Below are 21852 nucleotides of genomic sequence, written 5' to 3'. Positions count from 1 at the left end.
CTTTATTACATACATACAAAAAACATATTTTCTTGAAATTTTTGTCTAACTTCTCTCCCATGACCCAAGGAGAATCTAAATATTCAAAAGCTCGTCAATCATTTATCATTGTCAGAGGGAATATCACACAATTTCATCCATTTCCGGACTTGCATTTATTTACATAAATGCCATTATATATCATTTATTGCTATTTAATGATATCCCCTTTGGGCCATTGAATGTTGTTTGTTATTACGTATTCACTATTGTTTCTACGGAATTTGTGTCATTTTGCCACGACATCGGTTAAATAATCTTTTAAAAATTAATATTGGCTAAGATTAACCCTATTTTATTAGAAAATTTAATTATTTAAACCTAATTTTGGATCAAACACAACCTAGAATGAAATAGACTTTAATTTCTATTATTAACCTGTCATTTAGTTTTATAAATAGACACTTGTTTGCACACTTTTAGGGTGACTTGCCGTTTAGTTTTACAAAAATAATACAAACATCTTTTTGGCATGGTTAAATTTTGGGTGACCACTCATTAGGTGTGTGTTTTTGTTCCCTTTGAGGTGTTTATGTTAATTTAAAATTATTTTTAAAATTAAAATAAATTATTTGAAGTTGAAAAAATTTGGTAATAGAAATATCGTCGAATAAAAAAGATAGAAAGTTATACTTTGATTTTCACATATAACTTGAGTTCATAAATTTTATGGATTATCATTTTTATGGGTTTATATATGTTAAACATGTGTAGTGATTAATTCCTTACATCGCCTCTCGTTTACATATAAAATAAGCTTTTTATTCTTTTTTTTTGGTAATTTTCCCTAGTATATAAGAATAAGGACACGTACGAGGGCAATTGATGCATGAAGCTATTATAGATACGTTTTTGTGATATTTTCTTTATTATTTTTCATTCTCATTCCTAGATATGGCATTATAATTCGGACGATCTAAGATTTTAAATTACTATTTATCCGTTGTGTCAGCATATTATTATTTTACACACGCACTACCACCGTGATCAATAATATTGTCGCTAATCATGTTAAAGCCTTAAAACCTAGTCATTTAATAAATAAAATATTAAAACAAGATAAAGAATTAAAATTATTAAGCTCGACTAATATCGCCAAATTAAACTTTGGCAAGACTTGAGGAAGCTCATATATAAATTATAATAACATGATTACTATCATCTAGAAGAACATGATATCTTGAATAGAAATATCAACAATCCCGTTCCTCTTTGCACTAGCTTGGTTAGTCATATACTAACTTGTTATGTAATATATGCTATGTTATAACACGAATTAACTATATTAAATGTGAAGTTTAAAGTGTTTTAAAATTTGAATCTCATTTATTTATATACTTCCCAGATTTCATTGTAAAAATAGCACGGTATAGCCAGTTTTCGGATTGGTTATTCAAAAATAGCCAGCGTTTACGAAGTCAATGAAAAATAGCCACTATTTTGATGCAACAGAGACCGGTCCAGCATAATATACCGGAGTTCAGTGCACTTGTGTATGTACTCCAGTATATAATGCTGGACCGGTATACTTTGCTGACTCCAGTATAATATATTAGAGACTCGAGCATCGGTGCTCCAAACTCCAGTATATTATACTGGACAATTATACTTGCTGGAACTCCAGTATATTATGCAGGAGTTCTAGTGTACTTATGCTGGAATTCCATCATATTATGCTGGAGTTCCAACATACTTATCCCGGAACTCCAGTATAATATGCTGGAGTTCAAGCATACTTATGTTGAAACTCGAGTGTAATATACTAGTGTATTTTCCGGATTTTGAACTGTGTTTTTGCTCAAATTTATCTTTACATAAAAAGTGACTAAAATTCAATTACTTTTAAAATTGGGTTATTTTTGAACGACTAGCTGTAAATCTGGTTATTTTTGAATTTCTCCCGATTTCGTTAGCCATGGCGATGGCCCAACAAACTATTGGGTCAATGCTTTCTTTGGGACCTCCAATCCACAAATATGGCCCAACAATCAACTATAGTGTCGATGCATTCTTTTAGCATCACCAATTTAAGTGGGCGTTTTGACATAAGAATTGTAAAATTTTGGAAGAGAGCAAAAAAAATTCAAGTGAAAATAATATTTAACAATTAGAGTTGTATTTAGACATGAATATAATTTTGGACTATTTTTGATTTTTTGTTAGTGATCTGAAGTGAAATTTTTGAATAATAGCTTTTTGGAATTTTTCAATTTTTCGAAAAGTATTTCGAAATTCATCTTCAAGTAAAAATAAAAAATTTCACGGCCAAACACTTATTTTGAAAAAAAAAGAATCTTTTTTTGTGGTCAAACGGGCCCTAAATCTTTCTTTCCGTTCTGATTGTCTTTGAGTTCCAACATTATAAAGTTCAAATCTTAGGTAAAAGTTACTTTGTTTCGGGGTTTAATAGCTCATAATTATTCAAGAATTGAGAGATACTTACTTTTTGAATAATTTAAGCTTTATGACGTATATTTGAGATGATGACGACAAAGTTTTGATGGGGGTGACCAGATTAAGAGGAGATGGCAGAACTACTTTCATAAACTTCTAAATGAAGAAGGAGATCAAGATATTGTACTAGGTGAACTGAGGAATGCCGACAGTCCCCATGAATTAAGTTATTGTAGGGACATTGAGGTCGATGAGGTCATTGAGGCAATGCGTAAGATGAGAAGGGGCAGAGCGACCGGGCCAGACGAAATTCTGGTTGAACTTTGGAGGTGTTTGGGTAGAGCAGGCTTGGAATGACTTACTGGGTTGTTTAATGTTATATTCAAAACTAATAGGATGCCTGAAGATTGGAGGTGGAGTACAATGGTTCTGTTGTATAAAAACAAATGCGATATCCAAAGTTGTAACAACTACAGGGGTATCAAACTACTGAGTCATACCATGAAAGTCTGGGAGAGAGTGGTAGAAATGAGAGTGCGAAAGATGGTGTCTATTTCAGACAACCAATTTGGGTTCATGCCGGGGCGATCTACCACAGAAGCTATCCACCTTATGAGGAGAATGGTGGAATAATACAGGGATAAGAAGAAGGATCTCCATATGGTGTTTATTGATCTAGAAAAAGCGTACGATAGGGTTCCTAGGGAGGTTTTATGGAGCTGCTTAGAGGTTAAAGGGGTCCCGACAGCCTACATTAAGGTAATTAAAGACATGTATGATTGAGCTAAGACTCGGGTTAGGACAGTAGGATGCGACTCCGAGCATTTTCCGGTTGTTACGGGGTTACATCAAGAGTTTGCGTTCTGCCCTTTCCTATTTGCCATGGTGATGGATCCACTAACTCATCATATTCAAGAAGATGTGCCATGGTGCATGCTATTTGCTGATGACATAGTTCTAATCGATGAGACACGAGGTGGTGTCAACGAGAGGCTGGAGGTTTGGAGACAGGCCTTTGAGTCTAAAGGCTTCAGATTGAGCAGGATGAAGACGGAATACCTCGAGTGCAAATTTGGGGCTGAACCGATGGAGCGGGAGTGGAAGTGAGGCTTGACTCTCGAGTTATCCCTAAGAGGAGTAGTTTCAAGTACCTTGGGTCAGTTATTCAGGGGATCGGGGAGATCGACGAGGATGTCACACACCGTATAGGGGTGGGGTGGATGAAGTAGAGGTTAGCATCGGGAGTCCTGCGCAACAAGAAAGTGCCAACGTTACTAAAAGGTAAGTTTTATAAAGCAGTGGTTAGGCCTGCCATGTTGTATGTGACCGAGTGTTGGCCATTTAAGAATTCACACATCCAGAAGATGAAAGTAGCAGAGATGAGGATGTTGAGGTGGATGTGCGGGCATACAAGGATGGATAAGATTAGGAATGAAGATATTCGAGAGAAAGTTGGCGTGGCCCCCATGGAGGACAAGATACGGAAAGCAAGACTCAGATGGTTTGAGCACATTCAGAGGAGGAGCACTAAGGCACCGGTGAGGAGGTGTGAATGACTGGCTGTGGTCGGCACGAGGAGAGGTAGAGGGAGACCTAAGAAATATTGGGGAGAGGTGATCAGGCAGGATATGACGCGACTTAGGATTACTGAGGACATGACCCTTGACAGAGAATTGTGGAGGTCGAGCATTAAGGTTGTAGGCTAGGGGGAAGGTGTGAGTATTTCTACAGCGCACTAAAGTGAGACTAGCCATTTAGGAGTTAGTCTTAGGATGCGACTGGTCAATTACTGATGTAGGGCTTTATCTGCTGGATATTATTATATCTTCCATCTTTTTCGTACTTCCTATATTTCTTATACTGTTGTTATTTTTATTTTATGTTATGGTATGTTATTTTATTTTGTTTTATGTTATTTTATTATGAATCTATGTATAGTACTAATATATCGTCTCTTGTCACTTTCTTGAGCCGAAGGTCTTCTGGAAACAGCCTCTCTACCCCTCGGGGTAGGGGTAAGGTCTGCGTACCTATTACCCTCCTCAAACTCCACTAGTGGGATTATACTGGGTTGTTGTTGCTACAAACAAACAAAAATTTTAAATGAGAAAAATCTCAACAAACTTCATTAACTGATGTCATCCTTATGAAAAACTAAATATGAATATATGATTTGGAATCTAAATTTTAGATGAAGGTCAATCTGGTCGATTAAAAGAATGCTCTATACAAATATACATTTTTCAATTTATAGTCTCATTAATAAGATAAATGTATCAAGACAGAAGCCGCTGAAGAAGCATGGTCATATATATATATATATATATATATATATATATATATATATTAATTGATATACCACCACAGACTGTGGCAATTATCATTCCCTCTTAAATTAGCAGATCATTGACTTATATATCTTCAAGATAAGAAAATTATTGGTATAAGATAATGAGGAAATTAAACAGGGTAACAAGTGTTTTATTATTGCATAATGATTGCAATATCTTCAATACAAACAATCAAATATGTTATCATGCTTACAATTATTTTGTCAAAATCAAGAAAAGATTGTCTCCATCAGTCATCACACCTTATTATAAGGCAACCTGTAAATAACAAAATAAACCCTAAATCTTACTTTTTCTTTTCTTTTTGGTGGATAGGAACAACATGAATAATAGGAGAAAAGAAAGTAGAAGTGGAAGAAAAACTTAAAATTTACACCTAAGTGATGTCAAATTAAAATGTAGTCTTTATACGCAGAGGGATGAAGAATCCAATGTGGCTATTGGATCTTGATCCAAATTCCTTCACTTGGTATCTCTTGATGAACTACAAACAACATATAGTAACCAGGTGGTGCTAATTTACCAGAATTTGGAAAGATCAAATTGATTTGGTAAGAGGACTTTCCAATCCTTCTCACCTTTCCACTTGATAGCACAAGCATTCTTTGGTTCATAGTATTTGAATGAGTATTAAACCCTGGTGCAACCATTGTTACTTTGACCAAATCTGTGTTTAGTAATCCAGAAACAGTAAACCGAATGTTAACACTTTTCCCATACTTGGTTTTATGACGGGAAGCGGGAGAAATGATCTGTGGTCTCAAATTAGAAGATTCTGGATCCAAATAGGATGGTGAAAATGCCTCCAAGCTTAATTCCGTTGGAAAAAGAACTCCGGTAAAGTTGTAAAACTCGTTTGGATTACTACCTCCAACAAGAACCCGGCCATCTCGGAGTAAAACTGCTGTTGAGTGGTACATTCTGGGTATGGTATTGGAATTTTGTACCTCGAATCTAGAACCAAGTGGGTTATCGGGTCGATAAATCACCGGACTCAAAACCGGTTTCCTAGCGATTTGCCATCCAGCAGTGCCCGCCGCGGCTCCATTGATGATCAAGACATTTCCGTCTGGTAAAATTACCATGTCACCCATTGTTCGAGCTAATGGCATTGTTTCCACGGTCCACTGTGGATTCGGGTCGGTAATTGTAATTCGCCCGCATGTGTTTAATGCACCTATAAATTCACCTTTGTCCGCTTTGGGGTATGATCCTCTTGGTGCTCCACCACACACCAAAACCTCAGCTTGAACCGTTTGTGCCCGCAAGTTCTTTAACGGAAGAAGAACTGCAGAACCCGAACTTGGATAATTTCTTGGGTCACCACCAGGTATTTGTGGGTACGTTTTCACCACCTTGTTCACCTTGTAGTCGAACAAGATAGCTCGATCATTAGCAAAAATGAATAGATTTCCATCCACGTTGAGAAAAACAAACGGGAAAAGATTGTTCTCTTCTCTAGGATTATTAGTCTGCTGAAGAAAGGGTAGGCTAAATACGTTGTTGGTTGAAGCAGTTTTGGGATAAAACTCGTAGTTAAAAGCCTTACGACCACCAATTATAATTTGCCTTCCATCGGGTAGAATATGATTGGTGGAATACCATCGACTCTGAATTAGGTTACTTCCCATTTCCTGCCAGTCACAAGTGTTGCATGGTTTGACTACTCTAACCATACGTTCACCGTCATTGAACCCACCAGTTTGGACCAAAGAACCGTCGGCGTTGACAGAACCAGAGGAGCACCACACATCGGTCTGGACCATGAGGGGACGCACAGAGTTTGTGGAAACATCGTACTCAACAGAGTGGGCAGTGCAATCGACTTTCAGGGCGAGGTCATTAGGGTTGTTGCGACATCTGCCGTTGGGCAATGAGATGTTGGATGCCCCAAAGTCAGTACGGTCGTACATTATGACTCTGTCGTTATTAAGGAGTTGCATGTGCATGGCTGAAATGCCAATGTTGGACTTCAGTAGCTGCCACTTGCCACCCGCAGCGTCAGCCAAGTTCTGGTGAAGCAAAAGCAACTGCCATAGAATGTTAAGAAGAGGAATTGTTGTTCTAATCGCCATGAGCTATGACTTTTGTTTCTTTTTCTTTTTTCGTTCGGAAAATTTTACAACAAAAGGAGGATGAGGAAGTGAGTTTTTTCTTTAGGAGAGGAGGAATGTGTTATGAAATTGTGAGATGGGAAATGTCCTTTATATACTAGTTTGGGTACGTGATATATAGTATCTTAGTAGGAAATGATATACATATAGTACCAGAAACAAGGCAATAGTTTGCAAAAAACTATTCAGTTTGGTGGCAGTTTGTCGGTATAAGAAACTGGAAAGAATATTAATTGCCATATTAGTATGACATTTCTTAATGCGAAATAGAGCTTAGGAATAATATTTGAAGGATTTTAGTCAACGCAATCTTCAAAGAAATAAAATAGAAAGTCAACTCATACTATTGTATCTCTTTTGATTAATTTGTGGGTGTATGAGTCGTGGGTGTATATTTTCGGCACGACAGGTCAATTGAACCATGCAGGGAATGCATATCTCAAGTACTTTTAATTTGGTCCGACATTATCCCCCCCAAAAAGAAATAATAACAACAATAACGAGAATAATTTGGAGTGGTAAGTGTAGAAGCAGCCGCCCTTAAGGTTAAGGCCACAAACTAACCACCATATTTGAACTCACAAATTTTCTTTGTTTGAAACAGGAATAAAGCAGTGCAAGCAAGTTGGTTCAAAAACAAGAAAGAAAGAAAAGAAAGAAAAAGAAAAAAAAAAGAAGAGAAGAATCGACAAAGGGAAGTTTCTCAAATCTTTGCTTTTATCTGCCTTGCTAGTGTGCATAAAATGTTGCCAATACTCTTCACATTTTTCCTCCTAGGATAAAAGTCCTAGTCTGATGGATTTTCCTACCAATAAAAATCTTAGTCTGATGAATCTTTCTCCTAAGATAGAAGATCTAGTCTGATGAATTTTTTCCTAGGATCAAAATTTTAGTCTGATGAATTTTTCTCCTAAGATAAGAGACCTAGTCTGATGAATTTTCTCCTAGGATCAAAATCTTAGTCTGATGAATCTTTCTCCTAAGATAACAAAAAATACCTAGTCTGATGAACTTTCTCATAGGATTAAAATCTTAGTCTGATGAATCTTTCTCCTAAGATAAGAGGCTTAGTCTGATGAATTTTCTCCTAGGATCGTAATCTTATTCTGATGAATTTTTCTCCTAAGATAGAAGACCTAGTCTGATGACTTTTCTCCTAGGATAGATTTTTAGTTTTCTTAAGTTATTAATCTTTAGTTTTCTTGAAATCAGGGGTCCCGCCTGGAGAATAAGATCAGTTTTTACTTTAGTCAAGCTTAGTTTATAGTTTTCCGCAAGCTTAATCTTAAATCTAGGAGACGCACTTCTTAGTCTGTGTCATTCAGGTTTTATTCTTAGTTGACTCACTTGCTAGTCAAATATTCTTGGTTTTATTCACAGGAGATGCACATCCCAGTTAAGTATTTAGTTTTACTCTCATCATTACATAAATATCATAAGTAATTTACAGTTTTGTTAACAACTTACAAATCTTCCTAGTGCAAACTGGAGCAGAAAATTTTGTTTGTTTAGTTGTTTTGATTGCAGTCACCTACCTGGAGAATGAGGGAATTCGTTTCGGAATTATTTTAAGTTTTCGCAATCAGGCGCCCACCTGGAGAACAAGGGAACACAGTTCGATTTTTGGCAATCAGGCGCCCACCTGGATAACAAAGGAATACATTTCAAGTTTTCGCATCAGGCGCCCACTTGGAAAACAAAGGAATACAGTTCAAGTTTTGGCAATCAGGCGCCCACCTGGAGAACAAGGGAATATAGTTCAAGTTTTGGCAATCAGGCGCCCACCTGGAGAATAAGGGAACACAGTTATTGTTTTGGCAATCAGGCGCCCACCTGTAGAACAAGGGAATATAGTTCAAGTTTTAGCAATCGGGCACCCACCTGGAGAACAAGGGAATTCATTTCAGAGTTACTTTCAATTTGAAATTCAAGGAGCATCAGGAGCCCGCCTGAAGAACATGGTCCATTTTTTCGTTTCATGTTGAAGGATCAAGTAGAGATTCAAGGAAGGTTCAAGACAAGAAGTAGATGGATCTTGCATTTTTCTTTTACTATTGTTGTAATTTTTTCCTTTTATTTTGATGTAATGGCAGGAACCTTGACCGGCTCTCCACCACAGTATACTCCATCAGCTCATTCACTTCTGAACTACACGTGGCCTGATTCCTTTATAGCCAAGGATATGTAGGCAGCTCAGATACCAGGGCTCGGTCACATTCTCTTCCTTTCTCTTAGTTTTTGGTCTCTCTAATTAAGGGTCAGGTCAAAAAACCTGTTTTGTCGTTCTTTGTCTGAAAAATCTTCGTGTTCCCAGTCAAAGAGGGGAAACTATAGACATGTAATTTTTGACCCTCCCCGAGTTTTTACTCATTTTAGCTTTTAGATATTTAGTTTAGGCCTAATATCGCTATTTTACCTAGTTTTAATTATTTTACTTTATATTAAGAACAAAAATTAAAAATAACAAAAATAATTCCATATTTCTCTACGTAATTCACGTATTAGATATTTTTAGAAGGATATGTTACTTTGAATCTATTTTATTTTAATATAATCTTTGAAAATACCAAAAATAGTTTCAACTTTAATTTTTAGTTATATTTTAAATATAATAGTTTATTATAATAACTTCAACTTTAATTTTTCGTTTTACTTGTATCTTCTTATAAGTATTTTTAGAAGTAGATTCAATTTTTAGCCATTTCTTATCCCAATTTTGTAGATTTTTTTTAGCCCAAATTAAATTCTTGCAAGAGGCCCAAATTGGACAACCCACACCCAAAACCCATAAAAGCCCTAAGTCTTCATCTTCTTCTTCAACCTACACACTAACAAAAAACCCTAGAAAGCCCTAACGAGAAACCAGCTGTCCCTCCCTAATCTCCCACCTTCTTCACATCTCCAAGCCATCAGCAGCCTGGACACTACCCAGCTCCACACCGCCGACCAATTCCACCACCCCATTTTAAAAAGAGAACCATCGTTAGACCTCTCCGCCACCAGCCTCTAACCCGCCACACACAGTCATCTTCTCCAGAATATACAGCCGCCAACGACAACCCCGTCTCTACCCACTCCCAACAGTTGTGATCTCCCCTCATTCTCAAACACACACACACACACAGGACGAAACTAGATCTGGCCGGACATGCCTACTTTGGCAACCCTTTGATCTTTGCTTCCCATTAGCGCTATTCTGGTGTTACTCGTTGCGGTAGCGACGCCGGATTTGTGCACATCCAGACGAGAGAGATAGAGAAGCTAGCCAAACGTCTCTTTTTACTTACTATTTTTGTGGCTATTGCTTTTCTCACTTCTTCACCTAGTTCTCAAACAAGAGCCAAGAGGGTTTTGTCTTCTATTAAAAATTTATGGGAGTCTGCTGAATTTTAAGTGGTCAAAAGGTTATAGCCAATTTTAGCTAATTTTATAACTAGTGATTAGAGTATTCTCAGCGCCAACATAGCTGCTCAGGATCCTGAGTTTGAGTCGAAGAGGTCTGTCAAAGGAATTCGCGGTCCGAGCTCCTGCTACTATTGCGCTTTTCGGCCAAATTTGGTTTGTCAGAGTTTGTTGCGACCAAGGTCACGTTTAATACAAAGAAATCAATCAATGAGGTTCAATTTTCTCTCATCTGATATGTGCTTTGATCTTTTTCATTATTTTGCTTGTGGTTTTTGGAATGTTTCATGTCTTGTTTTGTGTTTTTTTGCTTCCTTGATTCACTGTAGTTTTTTGCATTATCGTTAATTTTGTGTTGGATCAATTTGAATTAATTGGGTTAAACTTGAAGTGCATTAGGAATATTAAGGCAAATAAGTCACAATTTGATAAACGGGACAAAAAATTGAATTTGGTCAAGGGGTTGGTTTAATAGAAACATGGACTTTATAAAGGCGTACTGGACGAGCTGGAAAGGGAATTACAAAAATTTGAGCTTGGATCGATTTTCTTAGTTCTTTATCTTGCTTTGTTGCTTTTAATTGCTAGGAGCATGTTTAGGCCGTTAATGTTTAGGTAGGCAAACTCTAGGATTTTGTTTGTTTAATTTTGAGGCAAGAGGTCATTCCCTTAGTTAAATTTATCCTGGGAATGCCCCGAAGGATTTGTATATTTTTTATTCTGGGGAATGCCCCTTAGTATTCTATAATTGGAGGCGGAAAGCGAACTCGTGGTACTTTTATTCTTATTTCATTTTATTTTTATCTTTCTTTTATTAGGAGGGGGACGACCTCGAGCATCTTACGTGTTTATTTTTCTTTTCTGTTTTTATTTTACCTCAACTTAAATATTTTAAAAGCCAACTAGATCGAGTATGAAACCGTGACTTTCACAGACTTGGGGAGTGCCTAACACCTTCTCCCCGAGTCAAATAAACCCCCTTACCCAAATCTCTGGTGCGAATTTAGTTTTGGAGTCCAAAGTGTCTTAAAGGAAAAATCATTTTTAAAAAAAATGATGACCTGACACACCGAAATCAATGTCAGGTGGCGACTCTGAGTTATTTCCTTTTGAACACAATTTTTGTCATGTTCTAATTAGAAAATCCTTTTCAAGCTTTACGAATCACTTTTATTAATTTTAAAAGAGTTAAGTGAAGTTTGTAAAAAAGGGTATGATATTGGGGTCGTCCTCTGTCGGGCCCGGCAAACGGATCATGATTGCTATGAGTTTGAGCAAAATCTGACTTCTCGTTCCTTAGTTACATTACTTGGGTTTTAGGCGAGGTGGCGGCGTTCTCTTGATACCCATGAACCGTTGCGGCTGTTTCGGAACCAAAACGTCGTTTGGTATCGAAGCCTTATTTTGTGGTTACCGCCATCATGACACACGTCCCTGGGGAACTGAAACGTTTCGTGCCCTATCAGGTTCAATTGGCGACTCTTAGGTTTCGTGCTCGAGGGATCTATGTCTCTTATAAATAGAAAGAACTTATCATTCGATTGACACACTTTTTTCCTTTTACGCGAAAGAATTCTGCAAATATACTTTCTTCCTGACATTCCAAGTTTTCGTTTGCCCTTTTGTTAACTGAGGATTTTCATCCTTTCTTTCCGTTGTCTTTTTGCCGTATCTTCTGGACAAAATGGCTGGTGATTCCTCTCGCACCGATCTCCCCGTCACGATTCCAGCACCGGAAAGTGCTGCTCAGGTCACTGGAGGGGCAGATGCAGTGGAAGACGAGGAGGTCTTGTTGATAGTTGAGATTTTTCCTTGCACTGGGAGAGAATTGACCGACTTCAGCAGTCGCGCCGGGGCGGAGCCGGAGCCTGTTCCTTCTGTTATGAGAGAAGAAGGCATTGTAGAGTTGAAAACCAGGTGGAGGATCCCGGGTTATGTCGACATGCGGCCGGTGGAAGGAAACGACATAGTTCACTTTGACTGTTGTAGGTACTGTGTATTTTATGCTTACCCCTTCCTTATTGGATACACACTTCCTCTCCCTCTCCTAGTGGTAAACTTCTACCGCTTTTATGAGGTATGCTCCGCCCAACTTTCGTCGTACCTATACAAGATGTTCCTTATGTTGCTCAAGTTTGCGGAACTCGCCGGTCGTGAGATCACCTTATACCACCTGCTTAGTATCTTCGCTCCTCAGCTTATCCGCGACATGATGCTTCACATGTGTCCTCGACGGTCGAAGAGTCTGATGGTGAAGATGTATGATAGAACTAACCATCGTTTTTATGAGAATTATTTCTATGTGCAGACTGAACACATTGTGGTGGATCCGACGGGGTTCCCTGAGAAGTGGAACTTCTCATGCTTTTAGTCGAAGATATATCCGACCATTTTCCGTTATAGTACTAAACCCTGTTATGTTTTTGCAACTGAGAAATTGCCCCCTCCACCTGTCGAAAATATCCGCGAGTGGGTAAGTGCTATTCTCCCTCATACAGCAGGGGTCCGCATGTGGGCGACTTTCTATGACAAGTATGGGCACAGGCCTCTTTCTGGTAAGATGTCATTTCTGTTCACTGTTTTTCTCTTTTTATCTTTGTATTTAATTCCTCACATGATGTTTGTCGGTGTCAGGGAGGGTACGGAGAGTGAGGGCTCCTCCGTTAGCTTTCCGGCAGCCAGCCTTATCTGCTCGCCCTATCGCGGTACCCACTGCCCGACCTTCGTCGAGGGCTGCTTCAGTTGAGTCTGCGTCCGTGGTTACTCTGCGAGGGCCGCTTCTCAGGCCGATGTTCCAACCCATGTTGTTCGCCTGACGGGTGAATCTTTGCCTACTAGGGAAGAAGAGTGGCCATCAAAAAGACGGCGAGTGGAGTTCGAGACAACACCCCCAACAGTGATTCATCTAGATGACTCTCCTTTGACAGGGTCTGGAGAGGGGGTTTTTGTGGCTCCCCCCATAGGGACGGAACCGGTTATCGCCTCGGCTCAACCAGAGATTCCCAACGTTGTTGGTGGTCAGCAACCTATCGTGGTGGAAGGTTAGATTTTCGGGGCTACCGTTGTAGTTTCGGACGTACCCACGTCCTCCATAGTTGGTCATGCTTCCTCTTCGGCTGTTGAAAGAGGAAACGCCATGGTGGTCGACGACTATGAATCCGAATCGGACCTCGACCCTGATGATGTCAGGATGTTTGAGGAGGGTCTTACTCACTCGTTAGTTCGTGTGGGAGGCTCGGCCCGTATTCTTGAGATCCCTTCGGATGTCAATCTCCTGGGGACACGGAGGACCTAGTGCCGCAGTTCAGCATGCTATGCTCCGTATCTGAGAATGTGACCCTTCGGACCATTCTCGATGCTGAATTGATGGACGAGGTGGCCGCTATGGGCTTAAGGGTATGTTATGCTTACTTTCGCTTTTCCTTGATGATAGGATTCTAACCTATCTTTTTATTTTTCAGACGTATATGGTGGAAATGGAGAGCATTCGTAGGGCCAACATTCGGGCCAAGATTTTCTTGAAGATGTTGGAGAAATATCGTCGCTACCGCAACAAGTATCGCAAAAGGCATGAGCGGCTGAATACAAACCCTGGTAGTCGGGCTCTTGGTGAGGAGTTGCAGAAAATGGACCAAGAATTAATGCAGGCTATCCACAGCAGCAGTCGGAGATGGATATGAACTTGATCAAGGTTGAGGCGCTAAGCGCGGAATGGATGGGGAAATTGACTGGGCTGGAGAACAAGATTGTTGGGTTGGAGAGCATCGAGAGTACTTGGTCCGCGGCTTCAGCGAGGGTGGTGGCCCTGGAGAAAACCATTCGCGTCCTCCAATCCGAGAAAGAATCGAAGAGAGCGATGGCCACCCTTATGGAGGCAAGATATGCGGAGCACATTAGCGAGATTAACTAAGAGGCCTCGGTTCTGGGGATCGGGTCGCAGCACTAGAGGCGAAAAATTAGCATCTGTTGGCTCAGATTGAATCTACCTCCACCACCGTTCCTCGCTGCATGCACGAGCTTTAGGTTTACGCCGAAGCCCAGCAGGATATATACAAGAGTTTGTAGGAGGGGGGGAATGTGACTAAAGATGCCTATGAAGAGGCGAGAGTGAAAGTGCGGGAGGCTCGCGTCAATTGTGGATATGATGCGGTGACACCAGAAGCCAATGGGGGCACAAACGTCGAAGGAGAACTTCCCGGAGATGGTATTGGAGAGGGTGGCGATGATTATGTAGAGTAGAGGGATAGTGACATTGATCTGTTTTCCATTTGATGTTTTCTTCCCCGTTTTTCGTTCGTAGTCGATTATCGTTGTTTTTTTTCTTTGTTGTTTGTTGCCCCTCCTTTTTTATATATTGTTAACTTGGGTCTTATGTAATCCGCTACCATTTGCGCGGAGACTTTGTATAAAGAAGAGTTTTTCACTGTTATTTGTCTTGTATTCTACCCTTGTTTATGTTGCGCGTGATTTCGATGCGAGATGGATTCCCGCCCAGTGGGTCTCGGTCTTTTTGCACTTTTTGATGGTCTTTGGCCCTAAAGGGTGTTATTTCGAACTTATCGAAATAGTAACCCATCGTTGTTTGATCAAGGTCGAATCTTCACTTTAGCGAAGGCCTTTGGCCTTAAAGGGTGTTATTTCGAACTTATCGAAATAGTAACCCGTCGTCATTCGATCGAGGTCGAACTCTTCACTTTGGCGAAGGCCCTTGGCCTTAAAGGGTGTTATTTCGAACTTATCAAAATAGAACCCATCGTTGTTCGATCGAGGTCGAATTCTTTATTTTGGCGAAGGACCTTGGCCTTAAAGGGTGTTATCTCGAACTTACCAAAATAGTAACCCGTCTTCATTCGATCGAGTCAAACTCTTCACTTTGGTGAAGGCCCTTGGCCTTAGAGGGTGTTATTTCGAACTTATCGAAATAGTAACCCGTCGTCATTCGATCGAGGTCGAACTCTTCACTTTGGCGAAGGCCCTTGGCCTTAAAGGGTGTTATTTCGAACTTATCAAAATAGTAACCCGTCGTCGTTCGATCAAGGTCGAACTCTTCACTTTGGCGAAGGCCCTTGGCCATAAAGGGTGTTATTTCGAACTTATCGAAATAGTAACCCATCATCGTTCGATCGAGGTCGAACTCTTCATTTTGGTGAAGGCCCTTGCCCTTAAAGGATGTTATTTCGAACTTATCGAAATAGTGACCCGTTGTCATTTGATCGAGGTCGAACTCTTCCTTTTGGCAAAGGCCCTTGGGCATAAAGGGTTTTATTTCGAACTTATCGAAATAGTGACCCATCGTCGTTCGATCAAGGTCAAACTCTTCCTTTTGGCGAAGGCCCTTATCCTTAAAGGGTGTTATTTCGAACTTATCGAAATAGTAACCTGTCGTCGTTCGATCGAGGTCGAACAATTCACTTTGCGAAGATCCTTGGACTTAAAGGGTGTTATTTCGAACTTATCGAAATAGTAACCCGTCGTTGTTCGATCGAGGTCGAACTCTACATTTTGGCGAAGGCCCTTGGCTTCAAAGGGTGTTATTTCGAATTTATCCAAATAGTAACTCGTCATCGTTCGCTCAAGGTTAAACTCTTCACTTTGGGAAAGGCCCTTGGCCTTAAAGGGTGTTATTCAAAACTTATCGAAATAGTAACCCGTCGTCATTTGATCGAGGTCGAACTCTTCATTTTGGAGAAGGTCCTTGGCCTTAAAGGGTGTTATTTTGAACTTATCGAAATAGTATCCCGTTGTCGTTCGATCGAGGTGAAAATGTGTGGATATCTAGAGTTGGCTTCCATTGTTCACGCATTGAAGATTTGGAGGCATACCTGTATGGCATGTTTTGTGAGGTGTTTACTGATCATCGCAGCCTCCAGCACTTGTTTAAGTAGAAGGATCTCAATTTGAGGCAGCGGAGGTGGTTGGAGTTGCTAAAGGACTATGATATCACTATCTTGTACCATCCGGGAAAGGCCAATGTAGTGGTCGATGCCTTGAGTAGGAAGGCATTGAGTATGGGCAGTTTGGCATATATTCCTATTGGAGATAGACCTCTTGCAGTTGATGTTCAGGCCTTGGCCAATCGGTTTGAGAGGTTGGATATTTCGGAGCCTAGTCGGGTCTTAGCTTGTGTGGTTTCTCGGTCTTCCTTATTTGATTACATCAAGAGCACCAGTATGATGATCCTCATTTGCTTGTCCTTAAGGACAGAGTTCAGCACGATGATGCAGGAGATGTGACTATTGGTGATGATGGGGTGTTGAGGATACAGGGCTAGATATGTGTGCCCAATGTGGATGGGCTTCGGGATTTGATTCTGGAGGAGGCCCGTAGCTCGCGATATTCCATTCATCCGGGTACTGCGAAGATGTATCAGGATCTGAGATAGCATTATTGGTGGAGGAGAATGAAGAAGGACATTGTGGGATTTGTAGCTTGGTGTCTCAACTGTCAGTAGGTGAAATATGATCATCAGAGACCGGGTGGCTTGCTTCAGCAGATGGATATTCTAGAGTGGAAGTGGGAGAGAATCACCATGGATTTTGTAGTTAGACTCCCACGGACTTTGAAGAAGTTCGAGGCTATTTGGGTGATTGTGGATCGGCTGACCAAGTCCGCGCACTTCATTCTTGTTTGTACTACCTATTCTTCAGAGCGGTTAGCAGAGATCTATATTCGATAGATTGTTCACTTTCATGGTGTTCCAGTTTCCATCATTTCAGATAGAGGTACTCAGTTTACTTCGCAATTTTGGAGGGATGTGCAGCAAGAGTTAGGTACTCAGGTTGAGTTGAGCACAACTTTTCACCTCAGACGGACGGGCAGTCCGAGCGAACTATTCAGATATTAGAGGACATGTTGTGTGCTTGTGTCATTGATTTTGGAGGGTCATGGGATCAGTTTCTACCGCTCGCAGAATTTGCTTACAACAACAGTTACCAGTCGAGTATTCAGATGACTCCATATGAGGCTTTGTATGGGAGGCGGTGTAGATCTCTGGTTGGTTGGTTTGATCTGAGTGAGGCTAGGATTTTGGGTACAGACTTGGTGCAGGATGCTTCAGACAAGGTGACGGTGATTCAGGAGCGGCTTCGTACAGTGCAGTCAAGAAAAAAGAGTTATGCTGACAGGAAGGTCTGTGATGTGTCTTACATTCTTGGGGAGAATGTTCTATTGAAGGTTTCACCCATGAAGGGTGTTATGAGATTTGGGAAGAGGGGTAAGTTGAGTCCCCGGTTCATTGGTCCTTTTAAGGTACTTCGGAGGATTGGGGAGGTGGCTTATGCGCTTGCTTTGCCACCCAGCTTGTTAAGTGTGCATCTGGTATTTCATGTTTCTATGCTCCGAAAGTATATTGGCGATCCGTCTCATGTTTTGGATTTCAGCACGATTCAGTTAGATGGTGATTTGACTTATGATGTGGAGCCAGTTGCTATTTTGGAGTGGCAGGTCCGAAAGTTGAGGTCAAAGAATATAACTTCAGTGAAAGTGCAGTGGAGAGGTCGGCCCGTGGAGGAGGCTACCTGGGAGACTGAGCGGGAGATGCAGAGTAGATATCCTCACCTATTTGAGGCTTTAGGTATGTTTGTTGACTCATTCGAGGACGAATGTTTGTTTAAGAGGGGGAGGATGTAACGACCCGGCCGGTTGTTTCATGAGTTACCGCTTCGTTTCCCCCATTGCTTCTTCCTTATGTCTTGTTCAGCTGTATTTTGTGGTATTGGGGTGGTTGGTTCAGGTTTGGAGTGGTTTTTATAGAGAAATGAGACACTTAGTCTCTTTTGAGTAAGCGTAAGATGGAAGAGTCAACCGGATTTTGACTTATATGAAAAAGGCCTCGGATGTGAATTTCGATGGTTCGGATAGCTTCGTTAGGTGATTTGAGACTTAGGAGCATAACTGGAATGTATTTTGGAGGTCCGTGGTAGATTTAGGCTTGAATTAGCAAAATTGAAAATTTGGCATTTTTCGGTTGACAGTGGAAATTTTGATATCGGGGTTAGAATGGAAGTCTGAAAATTAGAGTAGGTCTGTTGTGTCATTTTTGACGTGTGTGCAAAATTTCAGGTTATTCAAGTGATGTTTGACAGACATTTTGAACGTTTGCGGAATTCGGAAGTTCTAGAATCCTTATGCTTAAATTTGAGGGTGATTTGATGTTTTGATGTTGTTTTATGTGTTCCGAAGGTTGGAACAAGTTTGAATGATGTTATGGGATGTGTTGCATATTTGGTTGAGGTCCCAAGGACCTCGGGTGTGTTTCGGATGCTCAACAGGTCATTTTGGACTTGAGGAGTTAGCAGATTTTGCTGGTTTTCTGTTGCAGAGATTTTGTTAATCATGTTTGCGAAGGGTGTCTCGCGTTCGCAAAGAGTGTCTTCTGTGGTAGTGAATTTTGTTCTACGCGTTCACAAAGGAGAGGACGCAAACGCGAAGGTTAAGGCATCATGTGCATCGCGGACGCGTGAGTGGGGTCGCATTTGCGAAGAGGAGTGAGGCAGTTGGGGAACCCAGGTCTTTGGTCTACGTGTTCACGAGGCGAGGTCTGCGTTCGCGAAGGAGTGAGCTGGTTGAGCATCGCATTCGCAAAGAAGTTGTCGCATTCACAAATGGTTAAGCAGAGGAAGTCTGATATTGGCCTACGCGAACGCGAGAGGACGGTCGCGTTCGCGATGAAGAGAGCACCTGGGTAGAATGTATAAAAACTCATCTTCGCGATTATTAGCCCATTTCTCACCATTTTTGAACGGCTTTGAAGCTTTTTGAGAGGTATTGGAGATGGAATCGAAGCGAAACACTTGGAGATAAGGTTTTTGAACTCAATACTCAATTCTATGATGATTTCTAACTATTTAGACATGAAATTAGTGGGATTTAAAGCCTAAAATTGGGGAATTAGGGGTTGAAATTAGAGAGTGTAAATTGGGGATTTAAGGGGACATTTGAGTTCCGATTTTGATGTTCTTAGTATGTATGGACTCGTGGGAGAATAAGGATTCTATTGATGTAATTTTTATCGGATTCCGAGATGTGGGCCTGGGGTCGGGTTTGACCAATTTTAGGATTTTTGAGTTAATTTGATTATTTCGCTTGGGCTTTGTTCCTTTAGCGCGTATTTATGGTATGATACTGATTTTGGTTAGATTTGGAGCATTTAGAGAACAAATAGAGAGACAAAGGCATTGCGGGCTAGAGTTTGGACCGGATCGAGGTTAGTAATGATTGTAAATATTGTCCTAAGGGTATGAAACCCCAGATTTCACATCGTTGTGCTACTTTGAGGTGATGCACACGCTAGATGATGAGTGTGGGGTCGTGCACCATTGGGGATTCTGGCTTGGTCTGTCCGGTACGACTGTTAAGTCGTGTATTTGATTGAAAACTATTTGATATCATTGTGTTTTGGAAAGTATTTCCATGTTTTGGATTGAATGCCATATCTGGGCCTCATGCCAACTGTTTTGGACCCTTAGGGGCTTTTTACTACTATTCCTTAATGGTTTTACTTAATATCTAAACTCAGTCATGTTGTATTCTACTGTTTTTATAACTCAGCCGTACTTACTCCATTTTGATAATTTAAATGATATTTTGGGCTGAGCATCATGTTTTACTATTGCCCGAGTGGCTTGAGAGATTTCTGACTGAGTGAGTCCGAGGGCCTGTGTTGTGAGGATATTATGGGATCGGGCTGTGCGTCATAGCATGTTGTACTGATTTGTGATATATGAGAGGCCGAGGGCCTGATTTGCTATGCCACGTGATGGCTTGTGATAGCGCTTGGGCTGTAGGAGCCCTTCTAGAGTCTGAACACCCCCAGTGAGTGCGTGTCCCAGTGTGAGTGATATGATATTGCCCGAGGGGCTCTTGTTGTTTCATGTTGTTGCCCGAGGGGCTGGTTTTGTTGATATTTTGCCCGATGGGCAGTTTTTGATACATGTTTTGGCCGAGGGGCCATTTACTTTCTATCCTTTTACTCACTGTTTTCATCACTCGTTTGAAACTATTGAAAGATGTTTTAAAAGGGTTTTACTGAACCGAGTTGTTTTACGAGTTAATTGATTTACTGTATTGTTCTGGACATATACTATTTTGTTGTAGTTCTATGACGTGGAATTACATGTTTTCTTACTGCTTAGCTTCTTTTACTTTTAATACTTACTGAGTTGGCGTACTCACATTACTCCCTGCACCATGTGTGTAGATTCATGAGTCTCGGGACGTGATAGTGAGTGCTGATCAGTCTTCCAGCAGGTCTCCAGAGTTGGCTAGGTAGCTTCTTGGCGTTCGCAGCCCTACATTTCTCCTTCTTATTACTCAGATTGTCTTAGTATTTTATTTTCGGACTATGTTAGCCTTTCCTTGTTCTTAGAAAAGTTTGTAGTTGCTCATGACTGGTAACACCCCGATGTCGGGCTTGTGTTATATTTCCGCACTGCTTGTTTAAACTTATATTATGGGATTTTAGTTAATTAATGGCTTAAAATGGCTTCTTATGATTTTCTAGTTGGTTTTGGGTTTGTGTCGGCTGGCCTAGTTTCACGATAGGCGCCATCATGACCGGGTGAGTTTTAGGATCATGACAGCAAGTCTGTAGGAAATACCTCTGGAAACGCACAAACAATAGGTACTGAATCCATGGAAGGAACCTCCATACTAGAATCGCGGACATAAGCCAGATAAGCTAGACACCCCTTCTCGACCATATACCGAGCCTTCACATAAGAGATAACCCTCCGGGTAGAATGGCCAGGAGTCCCTCTCCACTCTAATCGAGGCAACCCTGGCAAGGCTAAGGTCACCGTCTTGGCGTGACAATCCAATCTAGTGTGATACGGTGATAGCCAATCTATGCCTAAGATAACATCGAAGTCTACCATATCAAGAAGTAGAAGATCTGCACTAGTCTCAAGACTTTCAATTGTAACCACACACAAATGATAAACACAATCTACAACAATAGCATCTCCCATAGGTGTAGGCTCATACATAGAAGCACTCAAAGAATCACGAGGCATAACCAAATATGAAGCAAAATAGGATGACACGTAGGAATAAGTAGAGCCCGGATCAAATAGAACTGAAGCATCACTACGGCAAACTGAAACAATACATCTGATAACGGCGTCAGATGACTCAGCCTTAGGCCTAGCTGGAAAAGCATTGCATCGAGGCTGGGCCCCACCACTCTGAACTATATCTCTATGGACGGGCCCTAGCTGGCTGGCCTCCACCTCTAGCAGACTGACCACCACCTCTGATAGCCTAACCTCTACCTCTAGCTGTCTGATCCCAACCTCTAGCTATATTAGCGGGCAGTAAAGCACCAGTGCTGGGACCATGGCACGAGAACCTTGATATTGTGAGATGCTCGATGCCCGAGGAAAAAATCTAGCAATATACCTCAGATCACCATAAGTATAACAGGACCTTGGCTGCTGTGACTGCAGACCCTAAAACTGACCATGTCAACCCGAGAAACCACCCTGAAAACTCTGGAGCCGAGGTGCACTAATAGGAGCTGGTGGTGCACTATAGGTTAGCTAGTCAGAATGAGG

General features: G+C 40.9%; 1 protein-coding gene and 1 long non-coding RNA gene across 2 annotated transcripts; one reads left to right on the top strand and one right to left on the bottom strand.

Moving 5' to 3' along the window:
* Positions 1-5108: 5108 nt before the first annotated feature.
* LOC107778404 (aldehyde oxidase GLOX1-like) lies at positions 5109-6859 on the bottom strand. The gene has a single exon (XM_016598657.2). It carries the CDS (start codon positions 6857-6859, stop codon positions 5222-5224), a length of 1638 nt encoding a protein of 545 aa, XP_016454143.1. The 3' UTR covers positions 5109-5221.
* Positions 6860-9655: 2796 nt separating this feature from the next.
* Positions 9656-20793, top strand: LOC142166790 (uncharacterized). The gene is made up of 2 exons (XR_012697183.1): positions 9656-10515; positions 20499-20793. It is a non-coding gene; the product is annotated as an uncharacterized LOC142166790 (long non-coding RNA).
* Positions 20794-21852: the final 1059 nt, after the last annotated feature.

This window comes from Nicotiana tabacum, chromosome 12, assembly GCF_000715075.1.
Source record: "Nicotiana tabacum cultivar K326 chromosome 12, ASM71507v2, whole genome shotgun sequence".
Lineage (NCBI taxonomy): Eukaryota > Viridiplantae > Streptophyta > Magnoliopsida > Solanales > Solanaceae > Nicotiana > Nicotiana tabacum.
This window is presented reverse-complemented; position numbering and strand designations above follow the sequence as displayed.